This window comes from Acomys minous (assembly GCF_964271855.1).
Source record: "Acomys minous genome assembly, chromosome: 4".
NCBI classification, from domain to species: domain Eukaryota; kingdom Metazoa; phylum Chordata; class Mammalia; order Rodentia; family Muridae; genus Acomys; species Acomys minous.
In genome coordinates this window covers 127,637,096-127,653,177 of record NC_140486.1, presented here as the reverse complement: position 1 = coordinate 127,653,177, position 16,082 = coordinate 127,637,096, and the positions used below count along the sequence as shown (strand labels likewise).

The window sequence follows — 16,082 nt, the reverse complement described above, 5'->3', positions numbered from 1 at the left end:
ATTGTTAGTATGATCTAGGGTTTTGGTTAATTAAACCAAGAAATCCTGGGTTTGGTTTTTATGGACAAAACTGTTGCTTTAGTCCCCTGCATAGGTGACACTCATAATTCTTTGTACTTGGTGTTTATTAAATTTAATGTCTGTTCTCATTCCCATGTGTGAAAGGATTTGGGTTCCATTTCCAGCACCCACATCAGGCAGCTCACCATAGCTTCTGTTCTGAAGGTAACTGCACGCACATGGCTCGCATAAACTCATGTAGGCAGGTACGCATAAATGCCAGGCGCGGTGGCGCACGCCTTTCATCCCAGCCCTGGGGAGGCAGAGGCAGGTGGATTGCTGTGAGTTCTAAGACAGCTTGGTCTACAAAGTGAGCCTAGGACAGCCAAGGCTACACACACAGAGAAACACAGAGAAACAAAAACAAGACAAAACTAGTAAATCTTTTTGTTTTGTTTTTTGAGACAAGGTTTCTCTGGGTAGCCTTGGCTGTCCTGCAATGCTTTCTGTAGACCAGGCTAGCCTCGAACTCACAGAGGTCCACCTGCAAGTGTTGGGGTTACAGGTGTGCACCACCACTGCCCAGCTAAGTAAATTTTATAAAAAAAAATAAAGAAATTTGCGTGGAGGAGACCTCAGCATTTTCACTTGACTAACTATATTGAGATTATATCTACCAGGAACACTGCATGCTCTGCTTTGTTTGATTTTCTTACATTTTTTTTAAAGGCCGGCAGACGCCTTTAAGGTTCAGGAACAAACTGTCTTCTCAAGTTTAGCTTGTCCTCAGTAAGTTAATATAAGGAGTGTTAGTTAGAAAATCACAAGCCACCATGACCTCAGTCCAAATAATAATACCTCTGTACTTCAAGCCGTGTTGCTGCCACCAACATACATGATTATTCATTTGCCTCTGTGGTAACTGACTTCCACTAGACCCGAAGATCACATTTTTCCAGGCCATGAAGAATGTTGAAACGCCAGCCTCAGTTTACCTTTGAAGCAAACCTGCTGTGGCAGGAAGGCATTTGAACTTTCAGGTTCCTGGTTTGTTTGTTTTGTTTTGTTTTTGAGGCAAGGTTTCTCTGTGTAGCCTTGGCTGTCCTAGACTCTCTTTGTAGACTAGGCTGGCCTCGAACTCACAGAGATCCACCTGCCTCTGCCTCCCGAGTGCTGGGATTAAAGGCTGCTGTAGTGTTTTCTTGAGTACCAGTTGCTCTCATGGATGTGGATGCAGGCCATCCACTCTCAGGCTCTAATTGCTAGGCGACTTTTCTTAGTTTTACATGGATGTTGGGCTTTCAAAAGTACAATTGCGCTGGACATGATGGTACATGCCCTTAATCCCAGCACCCTGGGAGGCAGAAGCAGGTGGATGTGAGTTTGTGGCCAGCTTGGTCTACAAAGAGAGTACAGGACAGCCAGGGTTGCACAGAGAAACCGTACCTGGGGGGGGGGGGCGGCAGAAGAAGTACAATTGCAGGTTTACTACGGCTTCACCTGCCCTGCTTGCAGCAGCTAATTTGTTGCACTTTTGCACTTACTAGAAGGTTGAGTGTCTGTGGTAGCAGACAGCCATGTTTGCAGTCTGGCTTCCTTTATTAGCTCTGAGAGCCTGGATAGATTACAGGCTCTGCCCTCAGTTTGGTTTCTCTGTATCTAAAAGTGGAGGTTGATTTTAGGGTTAGCAATTTTAGGGTTAGTGCATAATATAGGAAACCTTCTGTTCCAGAAATCTGTGTAAAATATAGTGTTATGAAAGCAGTGGTTGAATAAAAATAATTCTAGTCTTTTCCTAGTTTCTTTTCAGTTCTACGAATAATGTTGGTGATTATTTGTGCCCAAAATAAAACTGTTTACACACGGCCTGTTCAGTGACTTGAAGGTGTCGACATAAAGACCACCACGTTCATCTTTGAGGGAATATGAGGCAGTTTATTCTGGAGCTATTTTGAGTGATCGTGGCTCAGGAGCGCAGATGTAGGTTACCCCAAATTCTGTGTTCCAACGTGAAAGCACTTTTACAGGGTTTTTTTTTTACAGCTTTTCAGAACATTAAGTCACATGTCAAGGCAACTTCACGACGAATTGGTGGATACACCAGAGAGGCGGGGACAGCCAGATAGGAGGCATTTGTCTATTGGCCCAAGATGCTTAAGATCTTGGATTTCCTGGAAGCCAATGTTCAGCTAAGTTAATAGCTTTCAGGAGGTTTTTATTATTATGAGGTTTAATGGGGGTTCCAGAAGGCTACTGCTAGCCCAAGGTAAAGTAATTAATTAGCCTCTGAATTCACAAGGTTCTAATCTCTCTCCAGGACCGAAATTCCAATCTGTCTATCAGACTTTGCAGGCAGACTCCGTCAAGGAGCTTTTTGTTCATACTCAGACACAGCTTCTTTTCAGCAATTTTCATGGACAGAGGTGAAGGCGCATCTAAAACTGTTTTTAGCTGGTAATGGTTATTTACTTACCTCTCTAGCTTAGCCAGCAGTAGGGTGGATGAGGTTCCTCTGTTGTAATATGTGAAAACTAGGGAATATATTTATATCTGTCAGAGAACTGTGTCTTCTATCTTCTTACGTACACAGCTGTTTTTAAAGAACAGAACAGGTAATTCCACGTATTAATGTCTTGGGTTTATTTATTTATTTTTTGGCCTGGAACTCACAGAGATCCATCTACCTCTGCCTCCTGAGTGCTAGGATTAAAGATATGGGCCACACTCTCAGCAGAATAGTTTAGATTTGTAGTGGTATGTTCAACATTAACATAGAACATTCTGTGAGAGGGTGAGATTTTCATTTGACCATTAGAAAGTGAGTGAAGTTTTCTTTCTTTGTGTGTGTGTGTGTGTGTGTGTGTGTGTGTGTGTGTACTGCATGTGTGTGCTCAGGCAGGCATACACATGCATGCATGCGTGCGCCTGTAGATGCCAGAGGTTGGTAATCACTCTAAACCTTATTTCTATCTTGACATAATCTCTTGTTGAACCCGGAACTCATCAGTTTGGGTAGATGGGTGGCCAGCGGACCAGCTGCAGGCTGGGATAGGGGGATGGCTTCCCATGTCCGTTTTCTAAGACCATGGTGAGAAGCTGAAGTTGGAGAGCTATCTTCCACCAACTGTGCCACTAGTATTTCCTTTAATTCATCTCTATCTATGATAATCTTGTTTTTTTGGGATATTTATTTCCATTTAGGGTCTTATTAAGCTGGGGTACAGATGTTAAGCAATTTGTTCTTTTTTTTAATTAAATATTTTTTTACATATATACCTATATCATTACACATATATACAATAAACTACCTGCAACAAGAAGAAGATGAAACAATAAGGAATTATGTAAATATTACAGCCATAGTGTTTTGGCGGTTTGTATTCGGCAGCCTTGAAAAAAAACATCTTTCCTATCTTGGTGTGTCTGAAATACTGAATGTAAATCAATATCTATCATATCGTTATCAAATTAAAACATCTATCCAGACCTAAAAACATCTTAACCCCTAACCATCTAAGCTTAATTGTAAAACTACACTATCTGTTGTTCTTCATCCCCATCAGAGACTTCAGAAGGAATAAAATTGATTACCTGAGTATGCAGAGAGTGCAGGTTAGCAGCTTCCCAAATGAGACGATAACAGAGACAGTTTGCTGCCTGAACAGTCACCCAAAACTCTTTAACATCGGAGCATCATCTTCAGCCATCTGGCCCAATATATCTGACAGACATATTTGTGAGGCAGGAACTATTGAGGACTTGCTTACCCTGCCTTGGTAGAGTTTGGCCATCAACTCTGCCTGCATCCAAGCTTGCCGATTTTGAGGCAGAATTTTGTCTGTGGCAGAAATGAGAACATTTTGCTCAGTGGCTGGCTTGCCACATTTGAAGCCAACTCCATAAGGAGATTCTTTGATGCTCATCCTCTTTGAAGTAGGCTCGGTATTGCCAGAAGTTAACCTGTCTCATTGTTAATGAATCTTTAAAATAATGATAATGATAATAATAATGATGATGATAAAATAATAATATCTTTTAAGTACCATATTCTGCATGTCTCTGAGGTTTTTGAAGACCTTAACTAACTATCCTACCTTATCTTTCTATAGAATCATATCTATCTGTTACACCTAGGATGTATATTGTTGTGATAAAAATAGACTAGAAATTGATATGACCAAATCAACTTGTATAACTTACTTATCCTAAACAGCCTACAATAGCACTTTCAAAGCACTAGAAGTAAACCCTGTATTATAATTGAGTAGTTTGGATACAATGCCACACATTAGAGTAGAAATATAAAGCCAGGCATGGTGGCACACGCCTTTAATCCCAGCACTCGGGAGACAGAGGCAGGTGGATCGCTGTGAGTTCCAGGCCAGCCTGGTCTACAAAGTGAGTCCAGGACAGCCAAGGCTACACAGAGAGACCCTGGGATTAAAGGCACGTGCCACCATGCCCAGCCTCCCTTCTTTCTTTTCAACCTCTATCTCCAAACCTAAGAATAGAAGATAAAGGAAAAAAGAGACATCGCAGAGTCTAATCTTGTTTGGGAAACTTGTTCTTATTGTAAACAAATGCCCCGCTTGAAGGACAAATCATCAGGATTAGGAAGGGTGTTGGGAACCCCAGGAACCCCAGAACAAGGTGATCAGCAGGCTGTTTAGGGTCTTCAAGTGTGGATGTGTGTTTATTTTCCTTGGGTCTCAGTACGAATAGAACAAAATACATAGGAATTGAGCTTCTCACTCTGTAGACATCTGAATCACCAATTATTAAACAAGTTGTGAACATGTCTAGAGTATTTTGCTTATTGTTCTCCTTGAATAGCTGAATAGCTCATTCTTGAAAAAAATCTGATTTATGTTCTGTCTTCTGCAGCTAAGTTTACTGTTGGGGTGGGGTGGGGCTCTCTCCCTCTCTCTCTCTCTCTCTCTCTCTCTCTCTCTCTCTCTCTCTCTCTCTCAGTTTTTCGAGACAGGGTTTTTCTGTGTAGCCTTGACTATTCCTGGACTCCCTTTGTAGACCAGGCTGGCCTCGAACTCACAGCGATCCAGCTGCCTCTGCCTCCAGAGTGCTGGGATTACAGGTGTGAGCCACCATGCCCGGCTCAGGTTTTCTTAATTAGACTGTAACATTGAAGCAAAACAACAAAATGTTATAGTTAAGTTTGGGTTCCATTGTTTCCATGATTTGGTCTTTTGTAGCATTGTGGGTGTTCCTCTATATTCATTCTACACCCCCCCTCCCGGCCCCCCTCACCCTCCCGACAGGGTTTTTCTGTGTTATGTTTGGCTGTCCTGGACTCCCTTTGTAGACTAGGCTGGCCTGGAACTCACAGTGATCCACCTGGCTCTGCCTCAGGAGTGCTGGGATTAAAGGCGCGTGCCATCATGGCCAGCACTCTACAAATATTTTTGAGGGGCCTCAGAAAAATATTTTTGAGGGCCAGAAGACAAGGTTTCAGGTTTTCAAAGTGTGCTTTAAGGGTAGGCTGAAAAACGTGAAAACAAAAATACAAGTGGGTGATAGAAGATGGGAAGAGAGAGAGAGAGACAGAGAGAGAGAGGGAGGGAGGGAGGGAAAGACGTTCGCCCCGGGGCTAGTCAGGGGGTCCTAACCCTATTGTATTGTATTTACACTTTTTGGGTCTGCAGGCCCTGAGGAGCCCTGAGGAAGTGGTGGGAAGGAGTCTGAGAAAGTCGTGGAGGGTTTTGGTAGTGGGTGGAGTCATCTGATTTACATACTAAAGGATAACCCTGCAGGTGGAGGGATTTGGAGGCCTGCTGGGAAGCTGAGGGCCCTGGAAGGATTTACTTATTGCTTGGGGATTGGGGCAGAGGAAACCTGAATCAGAATTGGGGTTTGGGACGGGGAGGAGAGCCACCCACTGAGGTGATAATAATGCTTCCTGGAGTGTGGGCTGGAGGGGGGGGGGAGGGAGCTGGGAGCGGGGGCGGGGAGGGGGCGACACCTCAGTCTGGGAAATGGTTTTATCTGCAGTTCTGGAATCAAGCACACCGCTGTTCACAGTTCCTTGGGCTGAGGCTGATCTTACGGACTGAGAAAGCCTGGAGAAAGCCGAAACAGGGGGCAAAGAGCAGACTGAGCGTTTCAAAGTTGCTTTCCCTCCCCGGGAGTCGGGACTAAGGAGGCAGAGGCATAGAAAAATAGCAGATTCGCTATCAGGTCACCTCAGGTTACTCTCCTCCCTGTAAAGATTAAAGATCGGGATTGGGTGGTGGGGGTGGGGGTAGGGGTGGAGCTTGTTACCATGGCATTGCAACTGGCTCTCTGCCGACTCTTCAGAAGGTCACATCACAACACAGTTTTGTTTGGAGGCATGGGAAACTTAGTTTGATTTTGTTTTGATATTCGTGCTGATCTCTGAAAGGGCCTGAGGCCAGTGCCCAGTGTGGAACAGTGGATTCTATAAATTTTTTTTTCCTGAGACAGGGTGGCCCCGAACTCACAGAGATCCGCCTGCCTCTGCCTCCCGAGTGCTGGGATTACAGGCGTGCGCCCCCACCCCGCCTGGCTGGACGCTATAATTTTATGCAATGTTCTTGCGTTCATAGAATGCAGTGCCCGTCCTTATAGTAAAGGGGGGAGGAATGGGAAATGCGGGATAGGGCACTGCAAAAACACCCAAACTCTGTGTATTTGAAATAATGGGACGTGTTTCCAATCAGAATCATTTGGGGTTGACATTTGTATCATGAAACAGCTTTAGAGATGCTTGCCGGCATGCTGTAATTCCCGGCAGTCAACAGTTATTGCCCCACTAACATGTCCGGTGGAGGGGAAGGCCTGTCTGGTCCATCTTAGTCCCTAAACTGTGCCTCTGGCTTGAGTCTGAAGGCTTGGTTGTCTGCAGAGCGGATTTCATTTTTGGATATGTAAGGGAGTAGAAGCTGTGAGGAGTCGCATACCTGGTGACGTGTTATCGTCTCTTGTGACAATCTCCAGTGGTCCCTTGCTGTTTTGTCGTGTACGGCCTTGAGCCGCGGCATTTGGTGTGCTGGCTGGAGTGGGGTGGGCTGGTGGGGGGAGAGAGCTGCCTCCTCCTAGCTCTCGCCTGTTAGGGTCTGCCTCACCTTCGCTGTCTGCATTCCTAGGACGAGCTGGATGAGCTCCGTGCGGAGATGGAAGAGATGAGGGACAGCTACCTGGAAGAGGACGGTTACCAGCTGCAGGAGCTCCGGAGAGAGCTGGACCGGGCCAACAAAAACTGCAGGATCCTGCAGTACCGACTCAGGAAGGCTGAGCAGAAAAGCCTGAAGGTGGCAGAAACAGGGCAGGTGGACGGGGAACTTATCCGAAGCCTGGAACAGGACTTGAAGGTGAGCGAGGTCACTCGGCACCCGATTCCTAGGAGTCTGAGACCGTAACTCCAGGTGCCCACGCGGCACTTTTTCCCTTACTGCTCTTGGAGAGGCCCTGGGTCCCATTCCCAGCATCCACAGGGCAGCTTGCAACCCATCTCTAAGTCCGTTTCCATGATGTATGATGCCCTCTTCTGGTCTCAGTGGGCACCAGAAATGAATGTAGGCAAAATACCTCTACACATAAAAATAAATAAATCTTAAAAGAGAGCCAGAGAGAATGAGAGCCACTGGTTGAAGGGGCTGAGGAGGAATCCCAGACTCTCCCCACCCTTGCTCACTTTGTGGACCGCAGAGCTGTCATGACCTCATTGTCCAATCACTGATCTAGAAGTGGATTATACAGCATGTACTCCAGGCCAAGAGGGTGGGTTATAGTTTTCTCACAGTCTTTCCTCATTGACTGTTAGAGAGTAAGGAGCTTTGGGCTGGAGGGAAGGCTCAGCAGTCCTGAGCACTGGCTGCCTTTGCAGAGGACTTGGGTTCCGTTCCCAGCACCGTCACGGTGGCTCTCAACCATCTGCAACTTAAGTTCCCGGGGCATCTGGCACTCTCTCCCGGCCTCCGTGGGCACTACATGCAAAGCATGCAGGCAAAACACCCATGCACATAAAAGTAAAATAAATAAAAATTTAAAAAAGAAGTAAAAGTTTAATTGCTGTGACCATTGCAAGGTTTTAACCACACTGGAGCCACAGAAGACATCTTTAAAACTTGACTATATGGACCATTCACTCCATACAGAATTTTCACTTTTTTATTGCTTCTAGGTTTAACATTGTTTGCCCGGAAGCATGTGAGTGCCAGGAGGATTGGCATTCTGATAATGCTCTGTGAGGAGGCAGCCGTGTGCAGGCTTCGTCACTGTGAAAGCCATGTTCTCCTTCATGTAGTTTCAGGGTTAAATTATTTATTATCTGTGCTCCATATTTTTTTCTTAGGACATTTGACTGATGGTGATGGGGAGAGCCCAGCCATTGTGGGTGGTGCCATCCCTGAGCAGGTGGCCCTGCATGGTATTAAGAAAGCAGACTGAGCCAGGCGTGGTGGTACACCCCTCTAATCCCAGCACTTGGGAGGCAGGCGGATCTTTGTGAGTTCGAGGCCAGCCTGGTCTACACAGTGAATCCAGGACAGCCAAGGCTAAGACTACACAGAGAAACGCTGTCTTGAAAAAAAACCACAAAAAACAAAAACAAATAAACAACAGCAACAACAATGCAAAAAAAAATAAAGAAAAGAAAAGGGGGAAAAAAAAAAGATTGGCAACCCATGGGAACAAGTCAGTAAGCAGCACTCTCTGTGCCTCTATATCAGCTGCTGCCTCCAGGTCTCTGCCTTGAGTTTCTGCTCTGTGATTTGGAGCTAGAAGTGAAATAAACCTTTTCTTCCTCAAGTTGTTTTTGGTCATGGTGTTTTATCATAGCAATAAAGATACTAGCTAAGACAGTATTTGTTTTTTTGAGACAAGGTTTCTCTGTGTTATCTTGGTTGTCCTGGACTCACTTTTGTAGACCAGGCTGGCCTTGAACTCACAGTCATCCACCTACCTCTGCCTCCCGGAGTGCTGGGATTAAAGGCGTGCGCCACCATGCCCAGCAAAGACAGTGTTCTTTATTCAAAGTGTTTGGATCAGAAAATGGCTCAGATTTTGGTGCATCTCAGATGTTGGAATTTTGGATCAGAGATGCTCAACCTGTCTGTTAAATATAGGTCTGTCACGTATTTCCTGAATTCTTGCTACAACTACACTACTTAATGCTTCTGCCTCTGAGGGGGCCTGACTATTCCCTTAGCGCCCCCCCCCCAGATGTCATGTCCTGACATGCTCCCCGCATGTCCGATGCAGGTAGCCAAAGACGTGTCCGTGAGGTTACACCACGAACTGGAGACTGTGGAGGAGAAGCGCGCCAAGGCTGAGGATGACAACGACACACTCCGGCAGCAGATGATTGAGGTGGAGATATCCCGACAGGCCCTGCAGAGTGAGCTGGAGAAACTGAGAGAGGTAAGGCAGAGGCGAGGGGACCGGACTTTGACTGGCCTCTTAGGAATTAGGCACTCCTCACACCTCATTTTTGAGCTGGGAGACAAACAGAAAATAGGTCACGTGAACACACAGATGCAAAGAAGATTGAGGGGGACAGAGTGCTGATTGCTTGCTTGCAAAGCCTAAAATATGTGCTACCTGGCCTTTTACAGAAAAGGCCTTGGAACTCTAGTCTAAATTCATTTGTTGTCATTTCTGTTCAAATGAGTGGGCTACCAGTCCCTTTAGTGTGCAGTGTACTATTGCTAGAGTACAGAATTAAACAGCCACTCCCCCCGCCCAACCTGGAATCTTTCCTAGTGAACTGGGGGGAGGGGGGATGTATTTTTGTCCATCAAAACTCTGTAACACCTGGGCTTGATGGCTCACGCCTTTTAGCCCCAGTACTCGGGAGGCTGAGACGGGCAGATCTCTTACGAGTTCAAGGCCAGCCTGGTCTACATAGCCAGCTCCTGGCCACCTAAGCCTACATACATAGTTAGACCCTGTCTCAAAACAACAGCAAAGAATCCCTCTGTAAATAGATATGTGCTACACACACACGCTCACTTGCACACCCATATCTATGTATCATTCAGCCAATATGAGTCAAACATAGACATCTATATATAGCCGGAGATGTTTTCTAAGCTACAGAATGATTATTCTAGCAAAGTGGTCTAGAAAAAGCATTTCATTTGCATATAGCAATGTAAATCCTGGCTTGACTTTTCTTTTCGACTTTGCGGTAACATTGAAACTGAGTCTGTTCTTGGAAAACACTCTGCCTACCGATGAAGAAGTCCTGGGGAAGGCTGGTTCAGGTGTGCACTACCCTCCCTCAGGGTGCCTAAGTTTGTGTAGCAGAACATAGGTCACTTCAAAGCAGCGATGCTGCCACCTCCTGTGTCCCCACCACCTTTGCCCATGGCCATACTGGCTCAGAACATACTATCTGTTATCTCTCGTGAGTCCCGTTTTTCCACTTATGTTCCTCTGTAATGTGCCCTCCATTGAACAGGGGCAGGGGCTCGCCTGCTTGGCTCTCTGTAGGATCCTTGTGCCTGACACATGCTAAGTGAGGGAACCAACACAGATGATAACACCGAGCCGTGGTGATGGATGCTGCGTGCCTTCCCAGGCCAGGAGGCTAGCTGCTGAGAGCACATTCAGGCTCGGGTGGGGAGGGGGGACAAGGGAGAGTTGTTTGGCCTCCACGCATGAATTTGTTGCTTGGTTCACTGTCTCTGGCACCCTTCACCTTTGGTTTATGTTTTCCAAAACTGCTCTGTGTTTCACAGGTCAGGCCCTATCTGTGCACACGGAAAATAACTCAGGAGTATATTTTACGAGATTGATCTTGAAAGACGTTTTGGTATTAGTATGTAACTAAACATGTTCTAGTTGTATATGTTCATATAGCACATGTACAAGCATACATACATAATATATACATATATAGTAATGCTGGAGGTTCCAGGAGCCCCACAGAAATTGAAGTCCATAGACATTCAAGTCTCTTAGATACCATGTATAGTATTTTGACACTTTGGCATACTTTAAATCACTTCTGCACTATTCATAATGTCTAGTACAATATACTCACTATATAAATAGTTGTTATGTTGCTTTGGGATTAATTATAAAAAAACCTAGTCTGTGTAATAAGGTTGACAGCAGGTTTTTGTGTATGTGTGTGGAATATATTATACTCCATTATGCCCCTGGTTGGTGGAACACATGGCGTAGAAGACTGACTACATATTTTAAGCAAGGGAAGAGTCTTCATATGTTTAAATGGATTTGTGTAAGACTTGGGATCCTCTGGGAGGAAGAAATGATCACTGTTGCTTTTGACATTAAAAGCAAGGCCAGGAGGAAGCAGGGTTCGTCTCAGAGCTGGCACAGGTAAATGGAAGGAGTGGAGGGACCAGCCCCTCCCTGTGGGTTAAAATGATGCAAAGGGATTGCTCATTCGGGGTGGGGCTGGAGTTTCAGCCATTCTGGTGGGAGGGCATTTTTATCTCAAACTTTTGAGGGGTCGTATAACATAGGGGAGAGTTCGACCTTGGCAGAGGGTGCTGGACACAGGGACAGATGGAGATGATGGAGCCAGGGCGTGTGGGGTTGCGAGGTGGTTGAAGAGAGATTACTGGGATGTGCCAGCTCTTGTCTCTGTAGATGGATTTTATTTTTTTTTAAAGCTAAATGCACAGTTGGCTTCGGCTCTAGTAAGTTTGCTCTTTGCTGTTCACCTCTGACATTGTGTAAATGGGTGAATGACAACCTAAAAATGCAAGGGCTTTTCCTGCTCCTGAACATCAGAGTCCTGTGTGGAGCTGCCGGGCCTCGGAGGACCCAAGTAGCCCTGCTGTGCACACTCCTTCAGAAAAGCTCTATGGTTTTCATAATTCAGGGGCCTGTTAGATGCCACCAAACCGGTCCATTACTGTAAGCCTCCTCTGCCTGTCCTGGCGTCCTGAAGTTCCCTGGGGCTTTTGGTGGTGGCAGTCACTGCCCCTCTTGCCCATCTTCAGTGATTTGCCACCAGCTTTGGATTCTGTTCTGCTCTTTCACTGATAATTGGCTCTCCGAAATCTTATTCATTAGATGAATTTCCGGTAGTTTATGGGTGGAAAGGGCCAGCTGTCTAAGGGTTTGGAATTGCCTTGGGTATATTTTGGAACCAGATAGTCTTGAAATGGTTGGTTTTATGCTATGTGAATCTCAACCTCTGTCAAAAAGGTTTTCTTTTTTCTATCATACTTATCAACTTGTTGGCCGATGATGTGGGCCGATTATGTGTTATAAAGTATGATGTGGGCCGACTGTGTGCATTATAAAGTATGATGTGGGCCGACTGTTGTGCGTTATAAAGTATGCACGGTTTCTAGTCTTTTTCTCCTTTACTTCCCAGAGATCTGACACGGTCCCTTTAAATCTTAAACAAACTTGCCTGGGCTCTCAGTGGGTTGACCTTTTGGGATGACACAGGGGGACCAGTACTATCTGGCCCTCACTCTTTCTGTCCCTGTCCTTCCCTCACCCAGGATGCAAACTCCGGACTGGGAAAAGGTTGTCAAAAGAATGATGAAGGACTTTCCCTTCTGGTCCTCTTTAGATGAAAACAGATGTGTGATGGGAAACTCACTTTCCCCACTGAAAGGTGGGAAGGCAAAATGGCTGGGCTACTTGGCTGGGTCTCCCGCTTGCTTCCAAGGCTTGCTTGTTCCTGTTGCATGCCTGAGGAAGCCTTGACTCTCTCCTCTTTGGCCTGGTGCAGAGTTCAAGCAGTTGCTCTCCCAGACTCCCCAGTGTTGTTTCTTCTCAACTCTGGCACGGCATCTCAGAAGTGAAAAGTGTGTAAATGCAGCTTAGCTTCTCCTTTTCAAAGACGGCTGCCCTTATGTACGTCTTTCTTCCTTCCTTCCTTCCTTCCTTTCTTTCTTTCTTTCTTTCTTTCTTTCTTTCTTTCTTTCTTTCTTTCTCTGTGTAACAGACCTGGCTATCCTGGACTCACTTTGTAGATCAGGCTGGCCTCAAATTCAGTGATCTGCCTGCCCCTGCTTCCAGAGTGCTGGGATTAAAGTCATGCGCCACCACCACCCGGCTCTTGTTTTTTTCCATTCTACAGTAACTCCTCCACCAGCCTTTTGAATACAGGTATATACTAGGCATAAATCGGTTGGCAATTCCAAAGGACAGAGATATGTCATCCCAGGGAAGCTTTGCTGTGGAAAAGGAATGCTAAAAGACAAACTGAACATCAGATCCTTTTGGTCTGTAATTGTGATTCTGAGATTTGGGATGGTTTCCGTTTCATAAAACAGGATGAGACCTCGCACTGGTCCGGTGCAGAACAATGGGTTTGTAGACCGTGAACAGGGAAAGAGAAGCCTCATAGTGTCCTGTGAGGGGGCATGCAGAGGGCGTTGTCACCGCAGTAGGTGGGTTTGTCTCATCGCTTGTGGATTTGAAGGTTCAATCTCCTGGAGTGTGGTGTGTGGAACGTTAGCTGGACTGTAGGAGCTGAGTTCAGACAAATGGCCTGGTGTATTTTATTTAATTGAAGCTGCGGGCATCCATAGGCTGTCTTCCCTGCCTGGGTGTGATGTCCATGCTGGGTCAGTGCTTATTAAACCGGGTGGTTAGATACTCCAAGTCTAGATGGAGATTTTCATGTGATTCCAGCACTTGGGAGGCAGAGGCAGGCAGATCTCCAAGTTCAAGGTCAGCCTGGTTTACAGTCAGGGCTATACAGAGAAAGATGTCTCCAAAGCCAACAACCAACCAAACAAAAAAGCAAATAGATTTAGGACATTTTGTGATAAATTATTCTCATCATTTGGCAATGACTTTTTTTTTTTTAAGACAAGGTTTCTCTTGTAGTCATTGCTACCCTGGACTTACTTTGTAGACTGGCTGGTGGCAATGACTTCTTTATCCTATTTTTACTAACTTTTGCTATAAAGTTTCAACTTTCCTCATTTTCTCATCTCTAGTAAATATATTTTATTGGCATTTGCCTGGGATAGGTTTTCTGTGGTTCTTTTAGTTTCTGATTTTCTGTGATTAGGTTATTTTTATGAACCAGAATATAGCTGTATTTTTTTGAAATGACATCTGAGAAGTACTATTGAACCAAGGAATTTAATCCATATATGTTATTGTGGCTATTAATATGTGTGTCATTTTATTTCAATAGAATCTTACGTTCTTTGTTTTCAATGCATTTTTTGTTTGTTTGTTTCTTTTTATAAATGCTGGCTTTTCTTTGAGTTTTTTTTAATTCTCATGTTTAATTCTCTCTTAGTTGGGACACTATACATTCTGTTTCTGTTAATAATTTGGCTCAGGTATTTCATGTGCATGTTTAATTCAAGTTTAAAATTATTATCCCTGCTACTTTCCTGAGTAACACATCTTTTGAAGAGCTAATCAACTCCCCTCCCCACCCCCACACTATTATTATCACTTTAGTTTAGTGTGCACCTCTGTGCCTGGCATTTATTTACTTGTTTTTAATGTGGATGATGGGATCAGAACTTGGGTCCTAGACTCTTCCTACTGAGTCATCTCCAAGGCCCCTTCATTGTTTTTTCTCTTGAGTATATTCCTTTCTTCCTGTGTTTTCTTCACACTGACTGGCTACTCTCTGTTAGGAGTTCTGATCAGTAAATAAGGTCTGAACGTGCCTATGCTCCATACTCAGTTGAAGGATGCCGAGTTAGGTTAGATGCTGAGGTAGTCTGTGTCCCCTTCCCCCTTTTCAGTGCTAAGACTGTGTTTGAACCTGTGCAGGGCTCGTGCATGCTGCCACAGTGTCTGTGAGTTCATACGTGTACAAGTCCTGTTGTGTCTGGGATACACTATTTCCTTGGAGTCATCTACCACCTCTGGCTCCTACAGTCTTTCTGCTGCTGCTGAATAGATCCCTGAGCTCTGAGGTGAGAGAGTTGATGAAGACATCCCGTTTAGAATTGCAGAGTCCAAAATCTCTCACTGTCTCTACATTGTCCGTTTGCGGATCTCTGTTTATTCCCATCTACTGTAAGAAGAAACTTCTCTGATGAGCGTTGAGTGATGCTCTGCTTTATGGGTACAGCGATTTATCATTAGGAGTCATTTTACTGCTACGTTCCTTTAGCAGAATAATAGCGTTAGGTTTTCCTCTAGGCCCCTTAGGCTCATGACCGATCTTAACTTGCCTCAGGTCCTTGGCCACCTTAGCAGTCTCAGGTCTTCAGGCCAATCCAGCAACGCTTGGTTACGCCTGCAACCTTTGTGCCACTGCCACACTAGCATCTCTTGCAGGCCGGCTGCTGTTGTAGGTCTCAGGGTCTATGGCTGTGTGATATCGAGGCTTCCTTTTCTCCTCTGTACCTTCCAGTACTGTGAATTCTAGTTAGCAATGGTGGACCGTCCGGCTGGGCGCCGACTCTGCCTTCTCTATGTTGATATAAGTGAGTGTCCCTAGCAGTAGCGTGTCGCCATCCTAGCCTCGCTATTAATCAGAGAGAGATCTTCATGTCCAGCATGTGCTAGGATGGCATGTGTGAATCTGGCCATCCAAGCTGTGTGCAGTTTACGCCTTGATCATCTTTGCGCCTGAAGAGATTTTTTTTTCCATTCCAGGCTCCTGAGTAGGACCTCACTCTCCTTCCCAACGGATTTTCCAGTTTTCCCTTTGTGTTTGAATTCCCTCAGCACACATGCCCCCCCCCCCACCTCTCTGTCTTTCTCTTTCCCTCCCTCCCTCTCTCTCTGAGGGCCTAGGAAGTCTACTGTTGCCTCCCCGCCCCCTCTTTCTCTGAGGGCCTAGGAAGTCTACTGTTGCCCCCCCCCTCTGAGGGCCTAGGAAGTCTACTGTTGCTTCCCCCTGCCCCCCTCTCTCCCTCTCTCTCTCTGAGGGCCTAGGAAGTCTGCCGTTGCCATACTCCCCCAATGCACATTCTTGTGCTAACTGCTGTGTTTCAACCCCTTACTCATTTTTGACACTAGACAAGTCTTGTCTTCCCCGCCGCCCAAGTTCAGCTAAATTGAAATTTTTGTTTGTTGTGTTTTATTGAATATTTTGGCTACACGTTGGGAAGAAGGGTCACAGTAGCTTGACACACTGTGTTGCCTAAACGGCGTGTGACTTCGGGGTTCAGTGGACATTCCCT

General features: G+C 45.5%; 1 protein-coding gene across 9 annotated transcripts in view; it reads left to right on the top strand.

Moving 5' to 3' along the window:
* The window catches only part of MTCL1 (microtubule crosslinking factor 1), a 110,266-nt gene that overhangs the window by 5,956 nt on the left and 88,228 nt on the right, over positions 1 to 16,082 (top strand). For all 9 annotated transcript variants that reach the window (XM_084778134.1, XM_084778132.1, XM_084778128.1 and 6 more), the window contains exons 2-3: positions 7,122 to 7,346; positions 9,238 to 9,396. In XM_084778134.1, coding sequence (XP_084634260.1) covers positions 7,122 to 7,346; positions 9,238 to 9,396 — 384 coding nt within the window. The remainder of the gene's footprint in view (positions 1 to 7,121; positions 7,347 to 9,237; positions 9,397 to 16,082) is intronic.